Raw genomic sequence first — 22,683 nt, 5'->3', positions numbered from 1 at the left:
AATGAAGTTGGATAACATATGTATAGGAAATAAGCTCGGCAGCTGATGCACTCTACAAGCTGGCACGAAACACTAAGCTCGAGGGGTTTAACAGCAGCAGTGCAAAACCATCATCATTGAGGTCTGCTTAACTGCAGCGTAAGAACATACAACACTACAATGTATCCACAAACCTGTTAGCTGTACAAAAAGGAGAGTGTTAGCTGGAGGGGATCAAGCAGCTGCATACTGATGAGGTGTATTGCTGGGCTGCCCAGTTCGTAACTCCGAGATACGGATCTGCTTTGTCTCACAGTGTCCTGGTTTGGGCTGGGATAGAGTTAACTTTCTTCCTAGTAGCTGGCACAGTGCTGTGTTTTGGATTTAGGATGAGAAGAATGTTGATAACACACCGATGTTTTAGTTGTTGCTAAGTACTGCTTATGCTAGCCAAGGACTTTTCAGCTTCCCATGCTCTGCCAGGTGCACAAGAAACTGGGAGGGGGCACAGCCAGAATAGTTGATCCAAACTGACCAAAGGGCTATTCCATACCATATGGCGTCATGCTCAGTATATAAACTGGGGGGGGGTTGGCCAGGGGACAGTGATCACTGCTTGAGGACTGGCTGGGCATAGGTCAGCAGCTGGTGAGCAATTGCATTGTGCATCACTTGCTTTGTTTATTATTATTGTTATTAATAATAATAATATTTTACTTTATTTTATTTCAGTTATTAAACTGCTCTTATGTCAACCCACAAGTTTTCTCACTTCTACTCTTCCGATTCTCTCCCCCATCCCATCGGGGCAGGGGGAGTGAGCAAGCGGCTGTGTGGTCCTTAGTTGCTGGCTGGGGTTAAACCATGACACAGAGACAGGGAATTAAAAGTGAAAAGGGTTTCATATGTCTTAAGCTTTAACTGCCCTTCTGTTAATGGAGATGATTAACTGGGTTTTGAATAACTAAAATCTCACTGTAATTAGTTTTGGAAGCACTGATGAGGCAAATCAGGCAATGTTTATAAAGGTTATAAAATGAGTAATTCTGAGTATTTTATAAAGCAGTGACTTCAAAAAAGTGTTTTCTTTTGCTTGTCTGATTTAGCAAGATTACCAATCTTTGCTAAACTTTCTGATTTGCATGCTTATAGAAATTGCACACTACTAAGCACTTTGATCCTTTCTGTCCTAGTTTGAGTAAAACTGCTTGGGAAAACAGAGGACTCGGGGCGGGTGGGGAGCCAGCATTTGTTGTTTTAGGTGGGGTATTTTTTTGAAAATAGCTTATTGTGTTGTTTTGGTAAATGTTACACATTCAGTAATTTTCCTCTTTCTTGCTGAGTTCCTTGGTGAACATAATTTGTAAATATCATGATGCACTGAATAGTTCTTAAAAAAACATAGAAAATTTAGTTAATTGCCATGGAAAGAAAACTGTAAAAACATCAAATGAAGTTTTGCAACACCTTTATCTCCTCTTGCTCTAGCACTAAGTGTGCATATTTTCTTGCTGAGAGATTAATCAGAATTCTTTATTACCATGATACACTATCTCTTACACTGAAAGACTAATAAAGCTTTTAGTGGTCACCAGTAATATTATTTCCTACCACACTTCCATACATTTTTACTTTAAAAGCTAAAAAATTCGTATTTACTAGTGCCCGTTTTCTTAAGTAAATCAGCTTATAGTGCAAGAACATTCATATCCTTGACCTTAGTCAAAAGCTAATCTACAGAACAATTTGTTTTGTATAATTGTCTGTCTCACCACTTGTCCCTTTTCAAAACTGGTTATACTTTAATGGTCTATGTAGTTCCTTAGTATGTGGGTTTTTTGCATGACAGAGTTCTGTTTGAACCTTTCATGCAGTCGCAAATATTTTGCTTTGTCTTCCACAAAGAAAACACAAGAAACATTCAAAAACTCTCAATAATTATTGCAAGAAATAAAACTAGTGCTAAGTAAAGATTAATTATTTCATCCTTTCTCCCTGTAGGTGCTGCATATGGGTATAAATGTCATATTCTAGTACAGAAGCAAGAAATTAACTTGTGTTTAAATTGCAGATATTCCCTGTATAATAACCTGATTTACTGAATCTAAAAAGCAAGGATTATTAAATAGGTTAAACCATTTTGATGATCTCAACAGATCTCATAAAGCCAGATAACTTGGCTTTTCTATGTTGTCTTGCTTTGTGTTCTATCTTGCATTAAGAAAAATGATTAAATTTGTTGCATCTTTCTATAATTGGAATGGTGGAAATCCATTAATTTATTACATAAATGACGCTAGGCAAAATGTTTTTCTTGCCTGTTTTTCTAAATATATTTCCACTGACTACATTTCCATTCCCAGTAAGCACTGTGAAAACAAAGATGGATTAAAGCAGGTAAGAAGTGGTTTGAAAGTTTCCTTCACATGAAATGCTGAAGAACAACGTTTAATACATCCAGTTGTAATGTCATAAATACCCAATGGTGAGGACTTGCTTTCTATTGAACTTGGCAAATTTCTACAGTGAAATTGGTTTTTTCACGTTATTTTGGCAGAAAAAGGCCAAGCAATTACTATAATTTTGAAAAAATCGGAAATCACAGAAGAGTTATTTTCTTCCTAAATAAAATGTCATTTTACAGAAAGGCATATCTTGGAAACTGTTTGCTGACTGTGTCATGGCCTGACTTAGCCTCATTTGCCTAACTAGCATATTTAAGGATGAATGTAACTAGGTGCAGTCATAAATAAGATCTCCTCATTTCCTTTGGATTGGCATTCAGTTGGTTGCAGACATGGGGAGAAACCGATGATTTCAATCTTCTCAGGCTATCATTTGTATTTTGTATTTTTTATCTAACTGCTCCATCTTGTATATCAAAAAAGACAGATTTTATTAATTGTCAAACAGAGTACGTAACATGAACTACCGTGCAACTCAACAAGTAAATCTAAGTATCTCTCACATAACCCTCCTAAAGTCCTACCCAGACCAGCAAACCCCCTGCTTGCAATAGAAGCAGTTATGAAGTGCATATGAAGGAATGGGAACACCAAAATGTTGGAAGAGAACTGACTCCAGAAGTAGTCGTGGGAGAAAGATGATGGAAAAACACAGGGATGAATCTTACAGTAACAAGGGGGAAGCTAATGGGGGAAGGCACAGGCAATGACCTTCACAATCAGTGACCTTCCAACAAGAACAAGATCCAGTTGTCTATCAGAGCCCTTTTTACATCAAGAGTCTATCATAATCAGAAGTTCTTAGACCCCACCTTAATCAAGACCAGAAGCTGCAGTCCTATCAATCTGGAAACATGGAACAGAAGCATGACAAGAAAAGGGCTGATTCTGGACATACAGAATCCATTTCAGTAGCTTTGCAAGTTGCTGCTTCTGCCCCAAGTTTACTTTGGCTTTTGACTCTAATGTGGTACACAAGATTAGAGACAGGTACCCAGGGACCAGGACAGGGGATGACATAACTGTAGGTATTTCTTCAGTAGTGGTCTTTACTTCATGCATGTTACAAAAGAAGGGTGAGGCCTGGCAAAAACATTTAATTTGTGGTGGCACTGTTCACTACTTGAAAGTGACCTGAAACCATCTTAGTTGGTGAGCCATTACCTGCAAGTGACTTATTCTTTCTATGGCTGGCAGCCAAACATCACTCAGGATCCTAATTCAGGATGCTCCCCAAAGGACTGAATTGGGAGCCCTGAAAGAAATCCTTCACTGTGCTCTACTGCCTGTTTCCTGCCTTCCTTCAGAGATACTGCCTGTGGCCCATCCCTAAATCCATAAGATCTGTGATGGCGAAATGAAGAGTACATTTTTTTCCCCAAGCATATAGATTTCTTTACTTAGAGTTTCAGTGCGCTATATGAATTTGAAAGATGCCTTGGGATTTGGATAATTTTAACAGCGCCTCAGGATTTGAGCAATCTTAACAGTGCTTCAGTATTTCTTTTTGATGCTAGTATATTACTTGAGGATTAGTCCTTTAAGTATTTCTACATATGAATAACTAAGAACATTTGCCTCATGTTGTCAACTTCAGTAGTTCATTATGGCATGAATCTATATCAAATCCAGACATGTGGTCCAACATCTGTCATGAAGGACATCTGCCATCAAAATATTATTTTGCAAGAGAAAATATAACTCAGGCCTGTTTATATATGATGCTGATCATTGCTTGGAGAGAAAGGGAAAGAATTAATAACAAGTTACCTCACTTTGAACTGTTGTATTATCAAGATTCTTATCCAGGTGAATTTTACTGTAGGAGAAACAAGACTTTTTATAAAGGCTGCATTGGCTGAACAACTGCAGCTAAAAAGGAGACAGGAGATCACTGTGACATGGAAGTGACTGTGGCACTGAGGAGCGTGGAGGTTGCTGCCCTGAACACTGTGAACTGGGAAGTCACCACCTGGCAGAGACGGTACGTGAAGCTTGCAAGCGTGACTGCAGGTAACAAGCGGAAGAACATCTGTGACCTACAGGACTTGTCCTATGATTGGAGGGTCACACAGCAAGCAAAACGAGCAACAAGAGTAGTATGAAAGCATATGCTGAACTTGAGGTACTCCGCACTGATTAAGGATGTGGACACAACGGACAGATAGTGGAGCCGGGGGCGGGCGGGGGGAGGACAGGGGGACGGACACGGCGACAACGACATGGATTCCCAGAGCAAGCAGGTAACTTGGGAGAGTGGTTACCTGATCCCAAGAGGGAAGAAGAGAGCCTTTCCTCCTTCCCTGCCACCCATGCAAAAGCTAAGCAAGCTGTGGATAAAAGTAACAATCTCAGTCACGGTAATTTTCTTCGCAGGGTGGATGCTAGTTGCCACAAGATTCAGTAGAACCTCAGACAGCTCTTTGGGCTGTGTAAGTTCGCTTCTGATTCCTATTTCACTCTCCAGTTACGCGCAGCAAATGCGCACACTGTGAAGTAAGACGGGAGCTGCGCACGGGGACTAGCATTGTCCTTTTCTCGCACAGTACTAAAACTTGTAGTCTCTACCCTACAGTTTTTCCCGCTGCGGGAAGACAAATCCTTTGCTCCCGAATTGCCAAGCGGGCTGTAGGACTAGCAGGACGAACGCTGAGCTGCCTCATACGCACGCCAGCTGGTATGTTAGCAGTGAATAAGCTGTCAGAGTCTGTGTGTGCTACATCTACAGCCCATCCGACAGCCCACGTGAGCGAGAAGCATCGCAGCGAGCAACGAAAGGGCTCCTCACGCTTCTCCTCGTCCGTCTCCCGCTCGCAGAGCCTCCAAAGAGGAGTTAATTCCTCGGCTGCTGTGGCTTTTCCTCCTCTGCCGAGACAACCTGAGGGCTGCTTAACTCCCCCCGCATCTCCCTCCAGCGCCGTCGCTGCCACCGCCGCCCCGCACCTGGCAGCCAGCAAGCCCAGAAGCCGAGGAGTGCCGGCCAGGACCGTCCTCCCCGTTGCTGGCGAGAGCCGCCGCCGCAGCACCTCAGCCGCACGCCCGGGCGCTCGCCCCCGTTCCGGAGCGAAGCTACGGCGCCCGCCGGCAGCGCCCCAGGCTGCGTGCGCAGGGACAGCACCGAGCTGCCGGCGCCGGGGCCGGCTGGGTTCTCACCGCCCCGAGTCCCCGCCGCCGATCCTCGCCGGTGCCGCGACGAGGCGACGCCAGCCAGCCGCCCATGGCCGCCCCGCCCCGCCCCTCGGCCGCCCCGGCTGCGCCCCTCAGGCGCCTGTTGTTGTTGGGGCTCCCGGCAGCTGCCGGGGGGCGGGGCGGGGCGGGAGCGGAGCGGGGGAGAGCGGCCAATCAGAGGGCGCCGCCGCGTCAGTTACATTAGCGGCAGGAGCGAGCTGGGGAGGCGCAGGCGGCGCGAGCGCCTTCTCTGTTTCTCTCTCGGGCGGGAGGGAGGGAGTGGGGGGGGGGGGGGGGGAGGAGGAGGGGAGGGGCTGGGCTGGGCGGGGGGTCGCGAGGCGGAATCCTGGCGCGCGGGCGCGCGCGCGCCCTGGCTCTACGGTTTCGGGACCGGACCATGGCGGTAGCGGCCACTCGGCGGCCCTGGGCCCTGCTGCGTCTGGTGGCGGCCGCGCTGCTCTTCCCCGGGGCGGCGGGTGAGTGCACGCGTGTGTCAGGGGGAAGGAGGGGAGGGAGGGAGCGGGCGAGGTGGCGCCTGGGGCGGGGGGAGGAGAGCGGTGGGGGGCTGCGGGTCCCCGTCGGTTCCTTTCAACAACATGGCGGAGGGGCCGGCTGGGGCGGAGTCGCCTTCCCCCCCACCCCCGCGGTGTCCGAGCCTGGCGGGGCCCGGGGACGGCTCGCCCCTTTGTTGGCCGAGCGCAGCGGCGGCTCCGCGGGAGGGGCGGCGGCGTGGGGCAGGCGTGGGGCGGCCGGGCGAGGAGGGGCGGCGGCAGCGGCGGCTCGCCTGGCCTCGCCTCGCCTCGGGGGTGGTGAGGGGTGGAGGCGGTGCCCGTGGCGGCTCCCCTTGATAGCCGGCCCCCCCCGGCACCCGCCCGGCCCACTCGGGGTAGCGCCTCGGGTGGCGCCGGCCCGGGGTAACTTTCCCGCGCCCCCAGCCCCGTGAGCCCGCCGGCCTGTACCCCGCGGGCTGCGGCCGGCCCTTCCTTCCCCACGCCGGCTACGGGTGGCCGTGGCCCGCGAAGGCAACTTGGCTATCGGCGGCGGAGCACCCTCCTCCCTCCCTCCCTCCCTCCCTCCCTCCCCCCTTCGCTGCGGGCAGAGCAGCCCGTGAGAGCTGCCCTCCCGGGGAGGGTGCCTGCCCGCGCCCGGGATGCGCCCGCTTCGGCACCGGGCCGGGGAAAAGCCGCTGTGCCTTGCGGGCTCCCTGCGGCGCGCTGAAGGGCGCTTACAAACAGTGCCCCGGGGGAGGAGAGACAAGCGGCGGCGGCTGGTGTAGATACGTGTTGAATGTTCCACGTAGTGAAGGCAAAAGACTCCCTTAACTCCCACGTCAGATGCTTTAGCTCCGTTACGCGCCACATTGTGGTGTGCTGGCGGCGTCTGTTCTGAAAGCTAGTATCGTGGTGATTTAGGTAGGTGATCGTTCAGTTACAGTCAAACAGCTAGACTGTATGCTCTGTGAGGACCAAACCCTGTGGAAATAAAATCTTTGGTGAATGTTGTATAGTAAAACGGCTTTCTTCCTCCAGCCTTCTGTACCTGTGCTGTCTTGTAAGAGAGATGTGGTATCAGAGCTGTGCTGTTGCAGAGCTAATGCATGAAATGAGAGTTCTTAATAGTATTCAGAAATGCAAGAAATAAATATTTTTCCACTTTTTTTTTTAAAAAAGCCTATTTAGTTCTTTGGTTAGCAGTTTGGGCTGTGTATCTGAATGGGGTATATAAATGTTATAGACACCCTACTCTAATTGGTTTGAGTTTCATCTGTAGTAAGTTAGATGATGATGACAGATACGCAAAATCTGCACCTTATAGTCGGTCTACTTCCTAAATTCTACTGTAGGTAGACTGTACATTGCTTTGGGTTTTAAAGAGAAAGTGGAGAAGCACCACGACTTTCTGCTTCAATTACAGCTTTGAGACTTCCCTCAATCTGAATTTTTACCATGCTGTTCATAATTCGATCTAAGATGGTACTTGTGATGTAAAGAAAATATTACTTAAAGAAAATATTACTTAAAGAAAATATTACTTAAAGAAAACATAACTTGCTATACTAAAATGCTCTGTTAATTAATTGCCCATATTCTTATTGAAGAAGATGGAAAGTCTTTGATGTGGAAACAGTGAAATAAGCTTAAGTTACCCATGGTTGTTCTTGTGTTCTTGAAAAGGTGCAGTAGGCTTCAATAATTTAAAGCTTTCTTATGTAACACATCCAATTTAGATGTTGAGGAAATTTTACCTTGATTTGAGCTTTGAACTTTTCCCTTTTAATGTATCTGATCAATCAGCAGTTTTCACTTAATCTCAGTCATGAAGCTAAGGTCTAAAAGTTTTATGTTAAAACAAGGCAATAGACTTCCATACAAAAGCTGAACGATGGAAGTGGTGGTGTGCTACCTTTTGTTTAAAAAAAAAAGATAAATCCTTCCTATCCAAGGGAATGGAGAGGGGGGTCCAGGGTTCTTTATCCATAACTCCTAGACAAGTCCTGGTACTGGTAAAAGGGTTAATTTGAGCATTGTGGTTAAGTTGACAAAGAAGTGCCAGGTATGATTTGGCTACTGCTACTTATATTCTTATCATGGGTTGACAAAAGTTAGGTATTTTCTGATTGCTTCTGATGCTGCTGTTCCACAGTATACTCGTGTTATTGTGTAAATGAATTGTCTTGTGATATGATTTGTATGGAGATCAGGCATGTAATGAATCACAGCAGCTAGCTGAACAGTAGAACAGCCCTAACTTGTAAGACAGAGTCTGAAGTTTAACTTTTATTTATTTATTTATTTATTTATTTATTACTGTGTGAGCCATAGTCTCTGGTGTCCCCCGAGTTCTGGGGAGTCATCTCTTGGGAACTCTTGCATTCACACAATTGCTCCTAATCGCAAATAAAGATGGAAATATGATTTGTATGCTGAAATGAATTTAAAATTACAAATGAAGGATATCTTTATTCTTTCTGTTTTTATAACATTAGTAAAATTATAACCTAAGCTTTTAATTTTAACTTTCTTTTGTTTCTCCAAAGCATAATCTTCTGTGAAAGATACCAGAAACAATTTTTTAATGTGTCTTGCTGTAAGAGGCTTGAACATACCTGTGAGTAGCTTTATGGATGAGATGCAAAAAAACCTGATAGTGTCATTTGGCACCTGCACTAGAGAGAATATAATACTGCTTTTTCAAAGCTGGGATTTTTCATAAGGCTTTATCATTACTTGCAAGTTGAACATAGTGCCTTAATAAAGTAGTTTTTATGTTTTCTTGAGTGTATCACTTTGGTTGCCAAAACCTGCAGACCCTTGGTGGAAGTTCTGCTTAACAAAGATGGGTGAAATGTGTGTAAAAGTTGTCCTGAAAACTTGATATCCAGTACTGTTACTTCACAACAGTTAAACTTAATTAGTGCCTTTGAGAAGAATGAGTTAGTGAAGGTCATGAAGTATCATGGTTAAAAAAAAAAATGTACCTATGTCCCGGATATTGTAAGACCTAAACAGTTTCATATCTTGAGCTAGAAGAGTTCAGGGATGAGTCAGGTGTATTGTTTGAGGCGATTGTCTGAGTAAGAGAATAGGAAGCTGACAGCACCTTTCTATATTATGCTTTTTTGCTTCTTGCAAATTTTATTGCATAGGGAAAAAACTACCAGGAAACACTACGGCCTTCTTGTTCATCTCCCCAAAATCTATTAGTGCCTGTTGCACATCATAGCCTCACTCCTTTATCCCTTGAAACTCTATATCTTGTGGAACCAAGAATCCTGATTGTTCTTCTGGTGAAGGTCTACTTTCTGGTGAAATTTTTGTTTCAAAAATTGTATCTTCCAGGGGAGAAGAATTGTAATGTCACAAGAGAAGGATCTGGAGTTTCTTCTTCAGCATAATGCTGCTGTTGGGTGCCTGAGACTATTTGTCTTTTTAAAATTTGGAAAAACAAAGATGTATGAATAAATAAATAGAAGTATTAATAATATAAAATTGTTCATTACTCATTATGAGATGTGGGTTTGGGATATTTTTTAGAGCACCTCACAAGTTCTAACTGCTGTAATACCCTTTGTTAGCATCCTTTGAAAGACAGTATTTCAACATGATTTCCAACCAAAAATTCTTTGGCTGAAGTTCTGTGCTAAACTGTCTGGTTGAAGTAGTTCTGCAGGATGTTAGCAAATACTATATAGTGATTCACGGGGGTTTATGCAATTCTAAAAATAAAGGCTTTGTGCAATTTTCTAACTTCAGAAAGACAACAGATACAGAAGAGGCTGTTTTGATAGGTACCTAATGGTACAGACTTCTGAAAGTTAAATGGATAGGGTGTACTTGATACCATATACAAAAAGTGAACAGAGAATTAATAGCTGAGCTCCTGAGGAGCAGCTTATTTTAAGTTTTGTCAAGCTGTGTGGCTTCAGTGTCTCATTTATGTGGCCACCTTGCTTTGCCATCACTGTGGGCTTTCCAGGCTGCAGTACCTATGGAACAGAGACTTTTTAAAGGGAATGCAAAACTGTCAAACTGAGAGTCTGAGCCTGAGAAATTGCCCAAGTAATTGTATTCAACACAAGAGGTTAATCTATTATTAAATCAGTTTGAGGTATGGGAAGTATGCTCTTGATAACTTCTGTGATACGGTATGTGTCATAATGCACACACAGACACTTAGAAAATAGCAAGACAATGCAGTTATAACTTACGGTAGTCAGTGACATAAAGCAGGAATGATTATGTAGAATGGTCATGGTGCAGTGAGGAAATGCAGAAGAGGAGGCACTAAATTACTATGGTGACCCAGTTTCTGTTCTTGACTTGTCACTGGTTGTCTATAGTGCATTCATTTAGCTGTCTGTACTTTAATTTCCCAAGCCTCATATCACTTAGACATCACCTTTCATTAGTTGGTAGTGGAGCTTCATGCTAGTGGTTCCATCCAAACACTGTTGTAATGCTTTTTTTTTAAAAAAAAAAAAAATTCTCTGCCATGGAAAACATGGACTAAGACTTGAGTGAAAACTTTTTTTTTTAACCTCTCCTCTTTGAGTTCAGTAGTTTTGAAGGAGCCTTTTGTGGTAGTAGATTTAAAGGGTTTTTTTCCAAACGTATTGAAATTCATTATACCTGAAAGATACTACTGGCTCTGGAAGATCAGCTTGAAGATCAGAGTTGTCATTCTCTCATCGCGTGCTGTTATCAACCCATTCTAGAAATGTTTGTATTCATTTAAGTGAACTTGGAGACCTGACTGGTTTCTGAGTTTTTAAAATTACTACAATGTTTCTCTGAGAAGAACATGGACTAGTTGGAGACAAAGCAAAAATTTTTATCTCCAAGAGGACAACAGTATGATATTTTTTTTCTTTGAGATCAGTTATAAGTGAAAACACTTTCCCTTATATGAATGAAGTGGCAGTTGGTCATTGACATCTCCTCATCCCACTGATGTTAAATCTCATCTGCAATGTGTTCATATAGTCATAGTCTTTGTTCTTTTACGCATAGATAACTGGAGAGTGAGACATGGGCAAGGCTATTCCAATTCCGTTTCATCTCCTCCTTTTATGGATTGTTGCTGAAGATGCTGAATTACTTTTCCTGTTAGTAAAATATGGAAATTCTACTGTTACCGGCTTGAGTTGGAAAGCATGAAGAATTGTAAGTGGCAAGAGCAGGAAGGGGGCTGAAGCATTTTTAATATGGTGTGGTTTGTTTTTTTTTTTTTTAAGAGTATGTCCACTAGAGAGCAGCAAAAACCTGTATTCCTAGAAGCTTTGGCTATTCAGCTGATTAGGCATTATTTTCTGCTTTTAAGGCGGGGGGGAGAGTAGCTTCAGAAGGAAGTGGTGATCTATTTGTGCTGAGGAGACCATTCAGTTGTGTGTGACAGTGTCCTGGCAGGAGATTAGAAGATGGTGGCATCAAACTGGAACAAAAGTCTGAATTGTATCAAATTGCACTCATTGGGAATTCCATAGCAAAGGAGAGGTGGGAACAAAATGAATGAGGAAGGTAAGACACCAGATGCTTTGTTTAGTCATGGTGGTATCTGTGTGTCTCTACAACTTCACAAGATGAGGAAGATGAGTAAGTGTAACAAGGTCAACCTAAACCTCATTTTTCACTTCGAGTAACTTGGCCTCTGTACAGTGACTGAATGTAAATATATCTTACTGAATATCTGTATCTTACTGTAAATGTTCAGATGCATGCGCAGTTAGGATGAGCCAAGAATATTATTTAAATAGGAAAAAAAAAAAGTCATGGATGAAGCAAGTGAGATAAAGGCCTGCTTGTTAGGAAAGTTTCAAGAAATATCAATGGGTGAATACTTTAGGAAACTTTTAATGGGTTGAAAAAAATTTTGTTCAAGTGTAAAGTATCAAAGGCACACCAACAGGAAAATAATTGTTAAATGTTCTCATAGTTAAACTCTGAATAATAAGACTTTCCTTACTTCTCTGATGGAGGGATAGGGGTAGGAAACTGTATCTTTAAAAAGGGTACTGTTAAGAAGCTTTACCTTCCTGTGTGCCAGTTCTTATTTCATATACCTTCTAATTATTTTTTCAATAATCTTGATACTAAAATAGTTTTGCAATCCCATTCCTATTTTTCTCCCTTTTTCTGACTGGTCTATGGGCTCGTGACTCTCTCTGAAACATGTGTTATCTTTCTGTAGCAGGTCCGAAGAACTTTATCATATCTTTTCTGTAACATTGGAAGATGAGTGGCAATAATTTGGTTTGATTCAAAATCTTGGGGGAAGGAGGTGTTTTCAGAGAAAGGGGTACAACTTGGAATCAAGACTTTGAGATGGAGTATATATTTGAGATCAGATCACCATTTATTTAAATCCATGATATCCAAGGATAGAGGGGGGTGTAATATCCGAGGCAATTCAGGTGGTTATCTTAAACTCCTGAATTTGTGAAACACCGAATTTCAGATTTTTGGGGCATCTTTGCCACCTATTAATCCTCACACCTTTGGTGTGGGATTTTTGTATGTATCCTTGAAAGAAGTTTGTTTATGGCTCAGTGTTTTTTTTGTGTTGGGCATGAATGTTTAAGATTTCAAATTTGTCTAAATTTCCGTATTTTAACTTTTCTGCATGCATGTACACAAGTTCTGTGCTAGCTTTTGCTCTCCACAGATGAACAAGTGGAGTCACAGTGTATTGATATTTTATTGTTGCTACTGTACTGCTCTCTGTCTGGCTTTGGTCCTGTAAATGCAGGAAGGAATGGAGAAAGAAATTTGAAGTAGTAGTCTTCCTTCTCCAAGAACTTCTGCAATTTAAAGAATGAAACCTGATCATCTTAGACATGATTAGTCTGTCATTCCTGCTTCACTCCCCATGCCCCCTCCTTTACTAGTGCAATTGATAGCTTTAGTAAACCAGGAACTTGAGTAATGTAAGGCAATGTTTTCCTGTGGCTTCATAAATAACAAGTCTAAACCATACTCTGCTTGTGTGAAAGGGTATGTTCTCGGGTCGTTCAGGGGTTGGTTTGTTTTTTTTTTTTTTTCAATGAGGATTAAGCCTTTATATGCCCTTTCCTTGTTGCAAAATTGAAGCCATCAAGTAATGTGTAAAGTAGTAATATTGGGTAGCCAGCAGTAAAGTAGTAATATTGGGTAGCCAGCAGAATCCTGTTTGTCACTTAATAAAGCTATACCTGTGGTTATTGTGAAGAAATGGCTTTATTTGTATTGTCTTTGAAAATAGCAGAATTGCATGCTATAGAGGATATAATATTATTAAAAAGTCTAAGTCTTTAGTATGAGGAACTGTAATGGAACTTCTTTACCTGGAGGACCATCTAGGATTGAAGCCTTTCTCTTTTAATACATAATTGTATAAAGAGAGATGACTTCAGCTTTAAATCTTACTTTCTTTCATCTGTTCATCTCCTAATTTTTTTTTTTTTGTCCCACTAAAATGCCTTGTAGTGTTGTTCTTTAGCATTACAGTTCTGTGCCCAAAAGGTTATAGGCCTCCTACTGTTTTCAACTCTTATTTCTTTGGTCATTCAAGTTTGTTTCTCAACTCAGAACCTGTACCAATACTAACATTAATGTTTTTTCTCAATACAGCATTACAGTGTTACTGCCATCTATGTACAAAAGACAACTTTACATGTGTGACAGATGGGCTATGTTTTACCTCAGTAACACGAACTGCAGACAGAGTCATACACAATAGTATGTGTATAGCAGAAATTGATCTGATTCCCCGAGACAGGCCGTTTGTTTGTGCCCCCTCGTCCAGAGATGGAGTCATTACTGTGCCTCATTGCTGTGACAGAGACCACTGCAATAAAATAGAACTTCCAATTCCAACACCAGGTAAGTGGTTTTGGCATATTTGATTTTATTTTACTTTTTTAAACTGAAAATTCTGTAAGAGTAGAAGTTTCAGTTTTGAAGTTGTTAGGTGAATTTGAAGGCCTAAAGTACACCTTAGATTCTGCAAATAAAATTTCAAGAGATTTGGAGCAAGAAATTTAATCTTCTGGATAGGAGTATTAGGGCCAGTTTTGAACTTAGATGCAAGTTAAATGGAAACTGTGAGTAAGCACATAGTTGCTTTTGTCCTTTGTAATACTTATTTTGATTCTTGAAAAAGTTACTGTGCAGAAGTTTTTACAAATACAGTTAAATAATCTGAAGATCACTGCAAAATACAATAAATTTAGTTGCATAAGAAGAAAGAAATAATTTTACCATTTGCTTTTATTTTTACTGTCAGGCCCTACTCCGGGAAAACCAGCTTCTAATCTAGGACCTGTGGAACTGGCTGCTGTCATTGCTGGACCTGTCTGCTTTGTCTGCATTTCACTAATGTTGATTCTGTATCTTTGTCATAATCGTACTGTAATTCATCATCGTGTGCCAAGTGAAGAAGATCCCTCACTGGATCGTCCCTTTATATCGGAAGGAACTACTTTAAAGGATTTAATTTATGATATGACAACTTCAGGCTCTGGGTCAGGTAATGTTACACTTCTAGTAGCAATTACTTTGTGTTTAAGAGTCTTGTAAGGCATCATTTTTTTAATATTGTGAAATCTACTTAAACTTATAATTTAGAAAAGCTACTTCCATGTAGATTCATTCAATATCAGTGAAGATTCAATATATGGAAATAAGGGAAATAAAAGAAATACTGAGTTGCTGCTACTGTTCCTCATCATTCTGAGAGTACAGTCTGATATGCAGGGAATATGATGGTCAGCTATTGTAAATGACCATCTTCTGTGGTTTTGAGATAATTTGTAACATTTTTTCTTCAGCTTTAAACTGAAAATTCATTTAGATCTGTAGCAATTGGTACATGAAGAATATTCTGAATTCTAAATATAAGTTAATATTTTAGCCAGTTCTCTCCTTATGGAAGATATTTTTTTAGTTGCAAATAGCAATTTCTATGTGTATAGAGTGGATGCAGTATGCAGATCACATCTGAAGAATTTCTGTCCCTTGATTTCATTTTTTTGTTTGTTTTAATTCTGACTTTAACAGGTGTTGCTCTGAAGATGAAGCAGTAGTCTGTTAGCATATAGTCTCCGCTATCGTAATCCTGACATAGTTGCTTATAGGATTGTGGTGGTCTGTGTCACAGAAATATGATTTAATAGGCAGTGATAGGGGATGATGTGTCAGATAAATCACTGTATAAATTAATCTCTGGTCCATGCTAAGGAGTGAGACATCAGATTGTGTATTGCAACTTCTTATCAGCCTTCTATTATATAAAAAGTTTAAATAACTTAATACTGAAAATTATTCCTACTGCTTGCAAATGTATGTGCTGAAACATCCATGCTCTTTCAGAGTATGTTCTGCAAAGAAATACCTGGAGGTTGATTCTCAGCTGCTGAATTCTTTCATTTCCCAGGAACTGGGAAAAATTATAACAACAAAACCCAAGCATTTAGGTTGTGTTGCTTTCCCAAGGGCAGTAACTGGTAAAACTGAGTCCATTGCTCTACCAAGTAAAATCAATGTAACTCACTGAACATGTTTACAATATAGGTCAAAAAAAGTCATCTTTAGTCGTACCCTCACTGAAGACGGTAAGGATGCACCAAGTGTATAGGCAGTTATGTTTCAGTTGAGAATGTTTTGTGTGTCCAAATAAGATTTGATCATGATAGGGTAAGTTGCTTTCGGGTTAGAAAGGGAGCTTTAGTAGTTTGTGTTTATCTCAATTTTCTCATTTACTAACAGCAATAACCAAATCAAATAATGAAAGTGATTAATAGAACTTCCAATATATTGATCTAGAACTTGATAAGTGCAAACACTGGACTTGCTCCTCCAGTTACGCCCTTTCTAGGAGGGGTATGCAAAAGAGATTTGCTAAGAGAACAAGAAGGAGTCAAAGACTTAAATTTCTTGGAATGCAGGAAACTATGTTGTATAATTGTTAGCACTCTTAGGAGCATAAAACTCTTTCCTTAATGTGTGCAGGTACAGACTTTTCCTAAAGAAGGCTGAAAAGAAGTTCTGATCTTTTTTTAAAAGTTAAACCTTGAAAGAGCAGGTGTATGTTCTATATGTTTGAGTAGTCATCTGCAATGTACTAGCTGCTATCACTTCAGTACACAAACCCAGGAGAGAAAGCCTTTAAAGTTATCCCTTGAAACTGTGTTTAGTCATACTTGTTTTAAAGTACTGTGTGGTTGATAGTTCCCTTCTAACTTCTGTAGATAGTCACAGCACGTCTGCCACTTCCTATGTGGCTGCTTTCCCATGCTTCTTTAGATCAGAAGTCAGACCTATGATAATGTTAATTTAGACTTAGTTGGCTATTGGTCTTTCCATTTGTTGTCAGGAATATTCTTTCATTTTCCTTCTGGCCTTCTTACCTGTGGTGCTTCTGAGCCTCTCCATGTTTGACTCTGGAAGTACTCCTTCAAAAGAAGCTCTTGAAAAGCAGGGAATCGGAGTTAGAAGAAACTTAGGATTCTTCCTCCAGAGCAAATGGTTAGAAACTACTGACTCTTCCCTTGCCTATTGGCAAATTGTACTTTAAGTAGAAGCAGAATGCTGGGGAATTACTTAGTTTTTAGAGCTCCAGGACACTCAAGCTGGTACAGACTCCCAGAGCACCTAACCTACTATGGTATTTGAGCATTGGCTACTGATGGCTGCATCAGAGGAAGAAAACCAACAAATATGGTTGAATTTGACTTACGCCTAAGGAAGGCTCTTCACTAATTTGTTTTTATGGTTGAAAGACGAAGTCATGTTCCTTCTAAAATAAGACTGGATGTTTGCTTAAGAGTGATCTTTTAACTTCAGCTGCAGTGAGATCCATGTTGTTCAGCTGTTTCTAAGATAAGTGTTAGCCTTATTTAGTGTTCCATACTTCCCTTTTATTATGACAGTGGGATAGGAGGTGCTTTAAGTACTTATTTTCTGTACTTTTGGCAGTGTATATATTTGCAATGACTTGTATCACTTTGTCTCAAAATTACTCAGTCAATGACTATATAAATTCACAGTGCCCTAGCATTGAACTGATAATTTTCTTGTGTCCTGAAATATGCCTGCAGCAATTGAATCTCATTTAAATGTCTATTTTAGTCCAGACTTTGGTACAGCACATTTAGAATTGAGAAGACTATGTTTATGGAGTAAAGTGGGGGTGGGGAACAGGGTCACTGAAGGAAGAAAAGTCAGAGCTGCTAGTTAAAAGTGCTTAACCCTGTCAAACTGAACTATGTGAAAGGGATACTGTTGGGGTGAGAGGTTGCAAGAAACTCAATGGAAATATATAGATCAGACAATAACCCAGACCTTAGAGGCACAGCTAAAGGAGGTGTTTAGTCTGGTGACCTAAAGTACATGTTCTGTTCTTAAATCTGTGCTGAGGGACTGAAAGAGCTCGTAGTCAAATAAAAAGGATTCTGCCAGTTCTGTGGTACAGTATTCTCTGAAGAGAAGCATATAAAACAGACAAGTGATCAAAACTGTAAAAATGAGCTTCCTACTCGGAACAAAAGGGAAGTAGGATTCATTTTCTGCAACAATGAATAGTAAGCTGTTACTAATTATTCAGTCTTGACTTCTGTTAGCATTGCCCTGTTGTTCCATGATGAACAAGACCTGAAACAATTTAGAGGGTTGATGAAGGGAATTGATGAAACATCTAAAACGGATCCTTCTGCTGAAGCTGCAGCTCCTAAGAGAAGGATTTCGAAGTCTCTTGGAGCTGAGAATGATTTTGAGATCATGATGCAAATCTCTAAATATCAACTACATATTGTATAGACAGATTGGGATGCCCAGCTGTTACTCTCCAACTCACAAATGACAAAGTAACTTAAGGAAGTAGGAACAACTGCCTAAAACAGGGGGGAGGAGCTTTGGTTATTATTGGTAGGTGACTTCAAGCAGGAACTTAGTGTTTAGAAATACGAAGGATCACAAAAAGTTGAATCAGTTGAACTAAATGTAAAGCTCCTTAAAAACTTACTTGTGGTTCATAGAAGCTTGAAGGAATGAGATTTTTCACAGTTCATGGTTTAGGGTTTTTTTTAATTACTCCTTAGGGGAAGTCTTCTGGGCAGAGACTTAAACAAGAACAAAGTTCTAGCAACTGCTTTTATTGGCTACCTTTACTACTTTAGAACTTAATTCCTTAATTCCCGAATTATCCAAATCGGGTACAAACTTTTTATGCATTGGACAGTTATTGGTCCAAGCTAATCAGAGTACAGTTAAGATACGGAAAAAAGAACTCTTTTATTAAACTCTCAGAAGGCTTGAGGATACTTTGTTATGATGTATGATGATAAAGGCTTCAGGGGTAAATTGGATGACTATAGCTGAACACAGGATGCCAAATGTTGCTGCTGTTGAAATTTAACATGGGCTTGAATTTTCTCATCCTCCTGATTAGCAAACTGATTGTTATCTATATTCATGCACAGGTAAAAGAAGCTGTACCCCAAGAGCTTAAGATACAGTTGTGCCCAGTGTGTATGTCTGTCGTGGTTTAGTCCCAGCCAGCAACTCAGTACCACGCAGCTGCTCGCTCACTCCCCCTACCCTGATGGGATGGGGGAGACAATTGGAGGAGTAAGAGTGAGAAACACTCCTGGGTTGAGATAAGAACAGTTTAATAATTGAAATAAAATAAAGTAAAACAATAATAATAACAATATAATAATAATAGTAATAATAATATACAAAGCAAGTGATGCACAATGCAATTGCTCACCACCCGACGACTGATACCCAGACAGTTCCCGAGCAGCGGTTGCTGCTCCCCGGCCAACCCCCCCTCCCCAGTTTATATACTGAGCCTGACGTCATATGGTATGGAATAGCCCTTTGGTCAGTTTGGATCAACTATTCTGGCTGTGCCCCCTCCCAGTTTCTTGTGTGCCTGGCAGAGCATGGGAAGCTGAAAAAGTCCTTGACTAGCATAAGCAGTACTCAGCAACAACTAAAAACATCAGCATGTTATCAACATTCTTCTCCTACTAAATCCAAAACACAGCACTATGCCTGCTGCTAGGAAGAAAATTAACTCTATCCCAGCCGAAACCAGGACAGTATCCACCCCTTATTCTATACCATCTACGTCATGCACAGGCCCTCCCCTTTCTAATGTGTTCCAATTAATCACCACCGCTTTCCCTATCTTGATATACACACAGATATCATTCCCTTTGTCTATGGCCCATCCCTCTAAAATGTCCATTGAGTTCATTTAGCCCATGACTTTGGGTTCCATCTGTCATCACAGTCTTTCAGAGCAGGAGAGGTGGTGTGCAGTGTTGGACTGTTGCATGCTGAAGTCAGTTCTCATTCCAACATGGTTTCATCAAAGTTCATTTTCATTAAGCTGGGCAATTCTTACTGCAATACCATTGATGTGGCATATAGCAATCATAATATACAGTATTATATACTTAATATTAACCTACTATATTATTATTTTAACATGCAGTTAAGAGATAACATACAGTTAAGAGATAACATACAGTATTATAAAACAATTAATATCATACAATTCAGTTCATTAGCTATTTTCACCCAAAATCAAATTCCCTTGAGGTACACATTGGGCTTCCCCATCCTTCGCATCACCCACCAAGTGCACCAAGGTCCTTGAGCAAAAGCAATCCCACGAATGGGTTTGCCTTTGCCAGAGGGGGAAGTAACCCAGACTGTCTTCCCCAGCATATTTTTCATGTGCACTACAGGAACTTTATCTCCTTCTACAGTACGTAGAAGTTTTGATTGGGCAGGGCCAGCTCGATTGGCAGATCCCCTGGTGTTGACTAACCAGGTGGCTTTTGCTAAATGCGTATCCCAATGTTTAAACATCCCACCACCCATTGCTCTCAGGGTAGTCTTTAACAGTCCATTGTATCGCTCAATTTTCCCGGAGGCTGGTGCATGGTAAGGGATGTGATACACCCACTCAATGCCGTGCTCTTTGGCCCAGGTGTCTATGAGGTTGTTTCGGAAATGAGTCCCGTTGTCTGACTCAATTCTTTCTGGGGTGCCATGTCGCCACAGGACTTGCTTTTCAAGGCCCAGGATGGTGTTCCGGGCGGTGGCATGGGGCACGGGATATGTTTCCAACCATCCAGTGGTTGCTTCCACCATGGTGAGCACATAGCGCTTGCCTTGGCGGGTCTGTGGGAGCATGATGTAATCAATCTGCCAGGCCTCCCCATATTTATATTTCAGCCATCGTTCACTATACCCAAGGGGCTTGAACTGCTTGGCTTGCTTGATTGCAGCGCATGTTTCACACTCATGAATAACCTGTGCAATGCTGTCCATAGTTAAGTCCACCCCTCGATCACGAGCCCATTTATACGTTGCATCCCTTCCTTGATGCCCTGAGGCGTCATGGTCCCACCGAGCTATAAATAATTCACCCTTATGTTGCCAGTCCAAATCCACCTGAGCCACTTCAACCTTAGCAGCCTGATCTACTTGCTGGTTGTTTTGATGTTCTTCAGTGGCCCGACTCTTAGGTACATGAGCATCTACGTGACGAACTTTTACAACCAGGTTCTCTACCCAGGCAGCAATGTCTTGCCACAATGCGGCAGCCCAGATTGGTTTGCCTCTGCGCTGCCAGTTGCTCTGCTTCCATTGCTGCAGCCACCCCCACAGGGCATTTGCCACCATCCATGAGTCAGTATAGAGATAAAGGACTGGCCACTTTTCTCTTTCAGCAATATCTAAAGCCAGCTGGATGGCTTTCACCTCTGCAAACTGACTCGACTCCCCTTCTCCTTCAGCAGTTTCTGCGACTTGTCGTATAGGACTCCATACAGCAGCTTTCCACCTCCGATGCTTTCCCACAAGACGACAGGACCCATCAGTGAACAGGGCATATTGCTTTTCATTTTCTGGCAATTTATACAGTGGGGCCTCTTCAGCACGTGTCACCTCCTCCTCTGGTGATATTCTAAGGTTTTTTCCTTCTGGCCAGTCCATGATCACTTCCAAGATTCCTGGGCGACTGGGGTTTCCTATTCGAGCCCATTGTGTGATCAATGCAACCCACTTACTCCATGTAGCATCGGTTGCATGATGTGTAGAGGGGACCCTCCCTTTGAACATCCAGCCCAACACCGGCAGTCAGGGTGCCAGCAGGAGCTGTGCTTCAGTACCAACCACTTCTGAAGCAGCTCGAACCCCTTCATATGCTGCCAGTATCTCTTTCTCAGTTGGAGTATAGCGGGCTTCGGATCCTCTGTATCCCCGACTCCAAAACCCTAGGGGTCGACCTCGAGTCTCCCCTGGTGCTTTCTGCCAGAGGCTCCAGGTAGGGCCATTCTCCCCGGCTGCAGTGTAGAGCACATTTTTAATATCGTGCCCTGCCCGGACTGGCCCAAGGGCTACTGCATGAACTATCTCACGTTTAATTTGTTCAAAGGCTTGTTGTTGCTCAGGGCCCCATTTGAATTCGTTCTTCTTCCGGGTCACTTGATAGAGAGGGCTTACGATCTGGCTGTAATTTGGAATATGCATTCTCCAAAACCCCACAACGCCTAAGAAAGCTTGTGTTTCCTTTTTGCTAGTTGGTGGGGACATAGCTGTTATTTTGTTGATCACATCCATTGGGATCTGACGACGTCCATCTTGCCATTTTATTCCTAAAAACTGGATCTCCTGTGCAGGCCCCTTGACCTTACTCTGTTTTATGGCAAAACCAGCCTTCAGAAGGATTTGGACTATTTTCTTTCCCTTCTCAAAAACTTCTTCTGCTGTGTTGCCCCACACAATGATGTCATCAATGTACTGCAGATGTTCTGGAGCTTCACCCTGTTCCAGTGCTGTCTGGATCAGTCCATGGCAAATGGTGGGGCTGTGCTTCCACCCCTGGGGCAGTCGGTTCCAGGTGTACTGAACACCCCTCCAGGTAAAAGCAAACTGGGGTCTGCACTCTGCTGCCAAAGGGATGGAGAAAAATGCATTAGCAATATCAATTGTGGCATACCACTTAGCTGCCTTTGACTCCAGTTCATATTGAAGTTCTAGCATGTCTGGCACGGCAGCACTCAGCGGCGGTGTAACTTCGTTCAGGCCACGATAGTCCACTGTTAGTCTCCACTCCCCATTAGACTTTCGCACTGGCCATATGGGACTGTTAAAGGGTGAGCGAGTCTTGCTGATCACTCCCTGGCTCTCCAGTCGACGAATCAGGTTATGGATGGGAATCAGGGAGTCTCGGTTGGTGCGATATTGCCGCCTGTGCACAGTTGTGGTAGCAATCGGCACCTGTTGTTCCTCAACCTTCAGCAACCCTACAATCGAAGGGTCCTCTGAGAGACCGGGCAAGGTGGACAACTGTTTAATTTCCTCTGTCTCCAAAGCAGCTATACCAAAAGCCCACTGGTACCCTTTTGGGTCCTTGAAATACCCTCTCCTGAGGTAGTCTATGCCAAGGATGCACGGAGCGTCTGGGCCAGTCACAATGGGGTGCTTTTGCCACTCATTCCCAGTTAGGCTCACTTCAGCTTCCAGTACAGTTAGCTGTTGGGATCCCCCTGTCACTCCAGAAATACAAATGGGTT

General features: G+C 42.4%; 1 protein-coding gene across 6 annotated transcripts in view; it reads left to right on the top strand.

The window, feature by feature from the left end:
* The first annotated feature begins 6,034 nt into the window (after positions 1-6,034).
* The window catches only part of TGFBR1 (transforming growth factor beta receptor 1), a 43,473-nt gene continuing 26,824 nt past the window's right edge, over positions 6,035-22,683 (top strand). For 3 of the 6 annotated variants that reach the window (XM_075706578.1, XM_075706576.1, XM_075706574.1), the window contains exons 1-3: positions 6,054-6,088; positions 13,718-13,969; positions 14,394-14,615. In XM_075706578.1, coding sequence (XP_075562693.1) covers positions 13,828-13,969; positions 14,394-14,615 — 364 coding nt within the window. In that variant the 5' untranslated portion in view covers positions 6,054-6,088; positions 13,718-13,827. Of the gene's footprint in view, positions 6,089-13,717; positions 13,970-14,372; positions 14,616-22,683 lie in introns of all 6 variants that reach the window. The other 3 variants (XM_075706573.1, XM_075706575.1, XM_075706577.1) reach the window with 3 other exon arrangements.

The sequence above is a fragment of the Pelecanus crispus genome, chromosome 2 (assembly GCF_030463565.1).
Source record: "Pelecanus crispus isolate bPelCri1 chromosome 2, bPelCri1.pri, whole genome shotgun sequence".
In the NCBI taxonomy this organism is placed as follows: Eukaryota; Metazoa; Chordata; class Aves; order Pelecaniformes; family Pelecanidae; genus Pelecanus; species Pelecanus crispus.
This window is presented reverse-complemented; position numbering and strand designations above follow the sequence as displayed.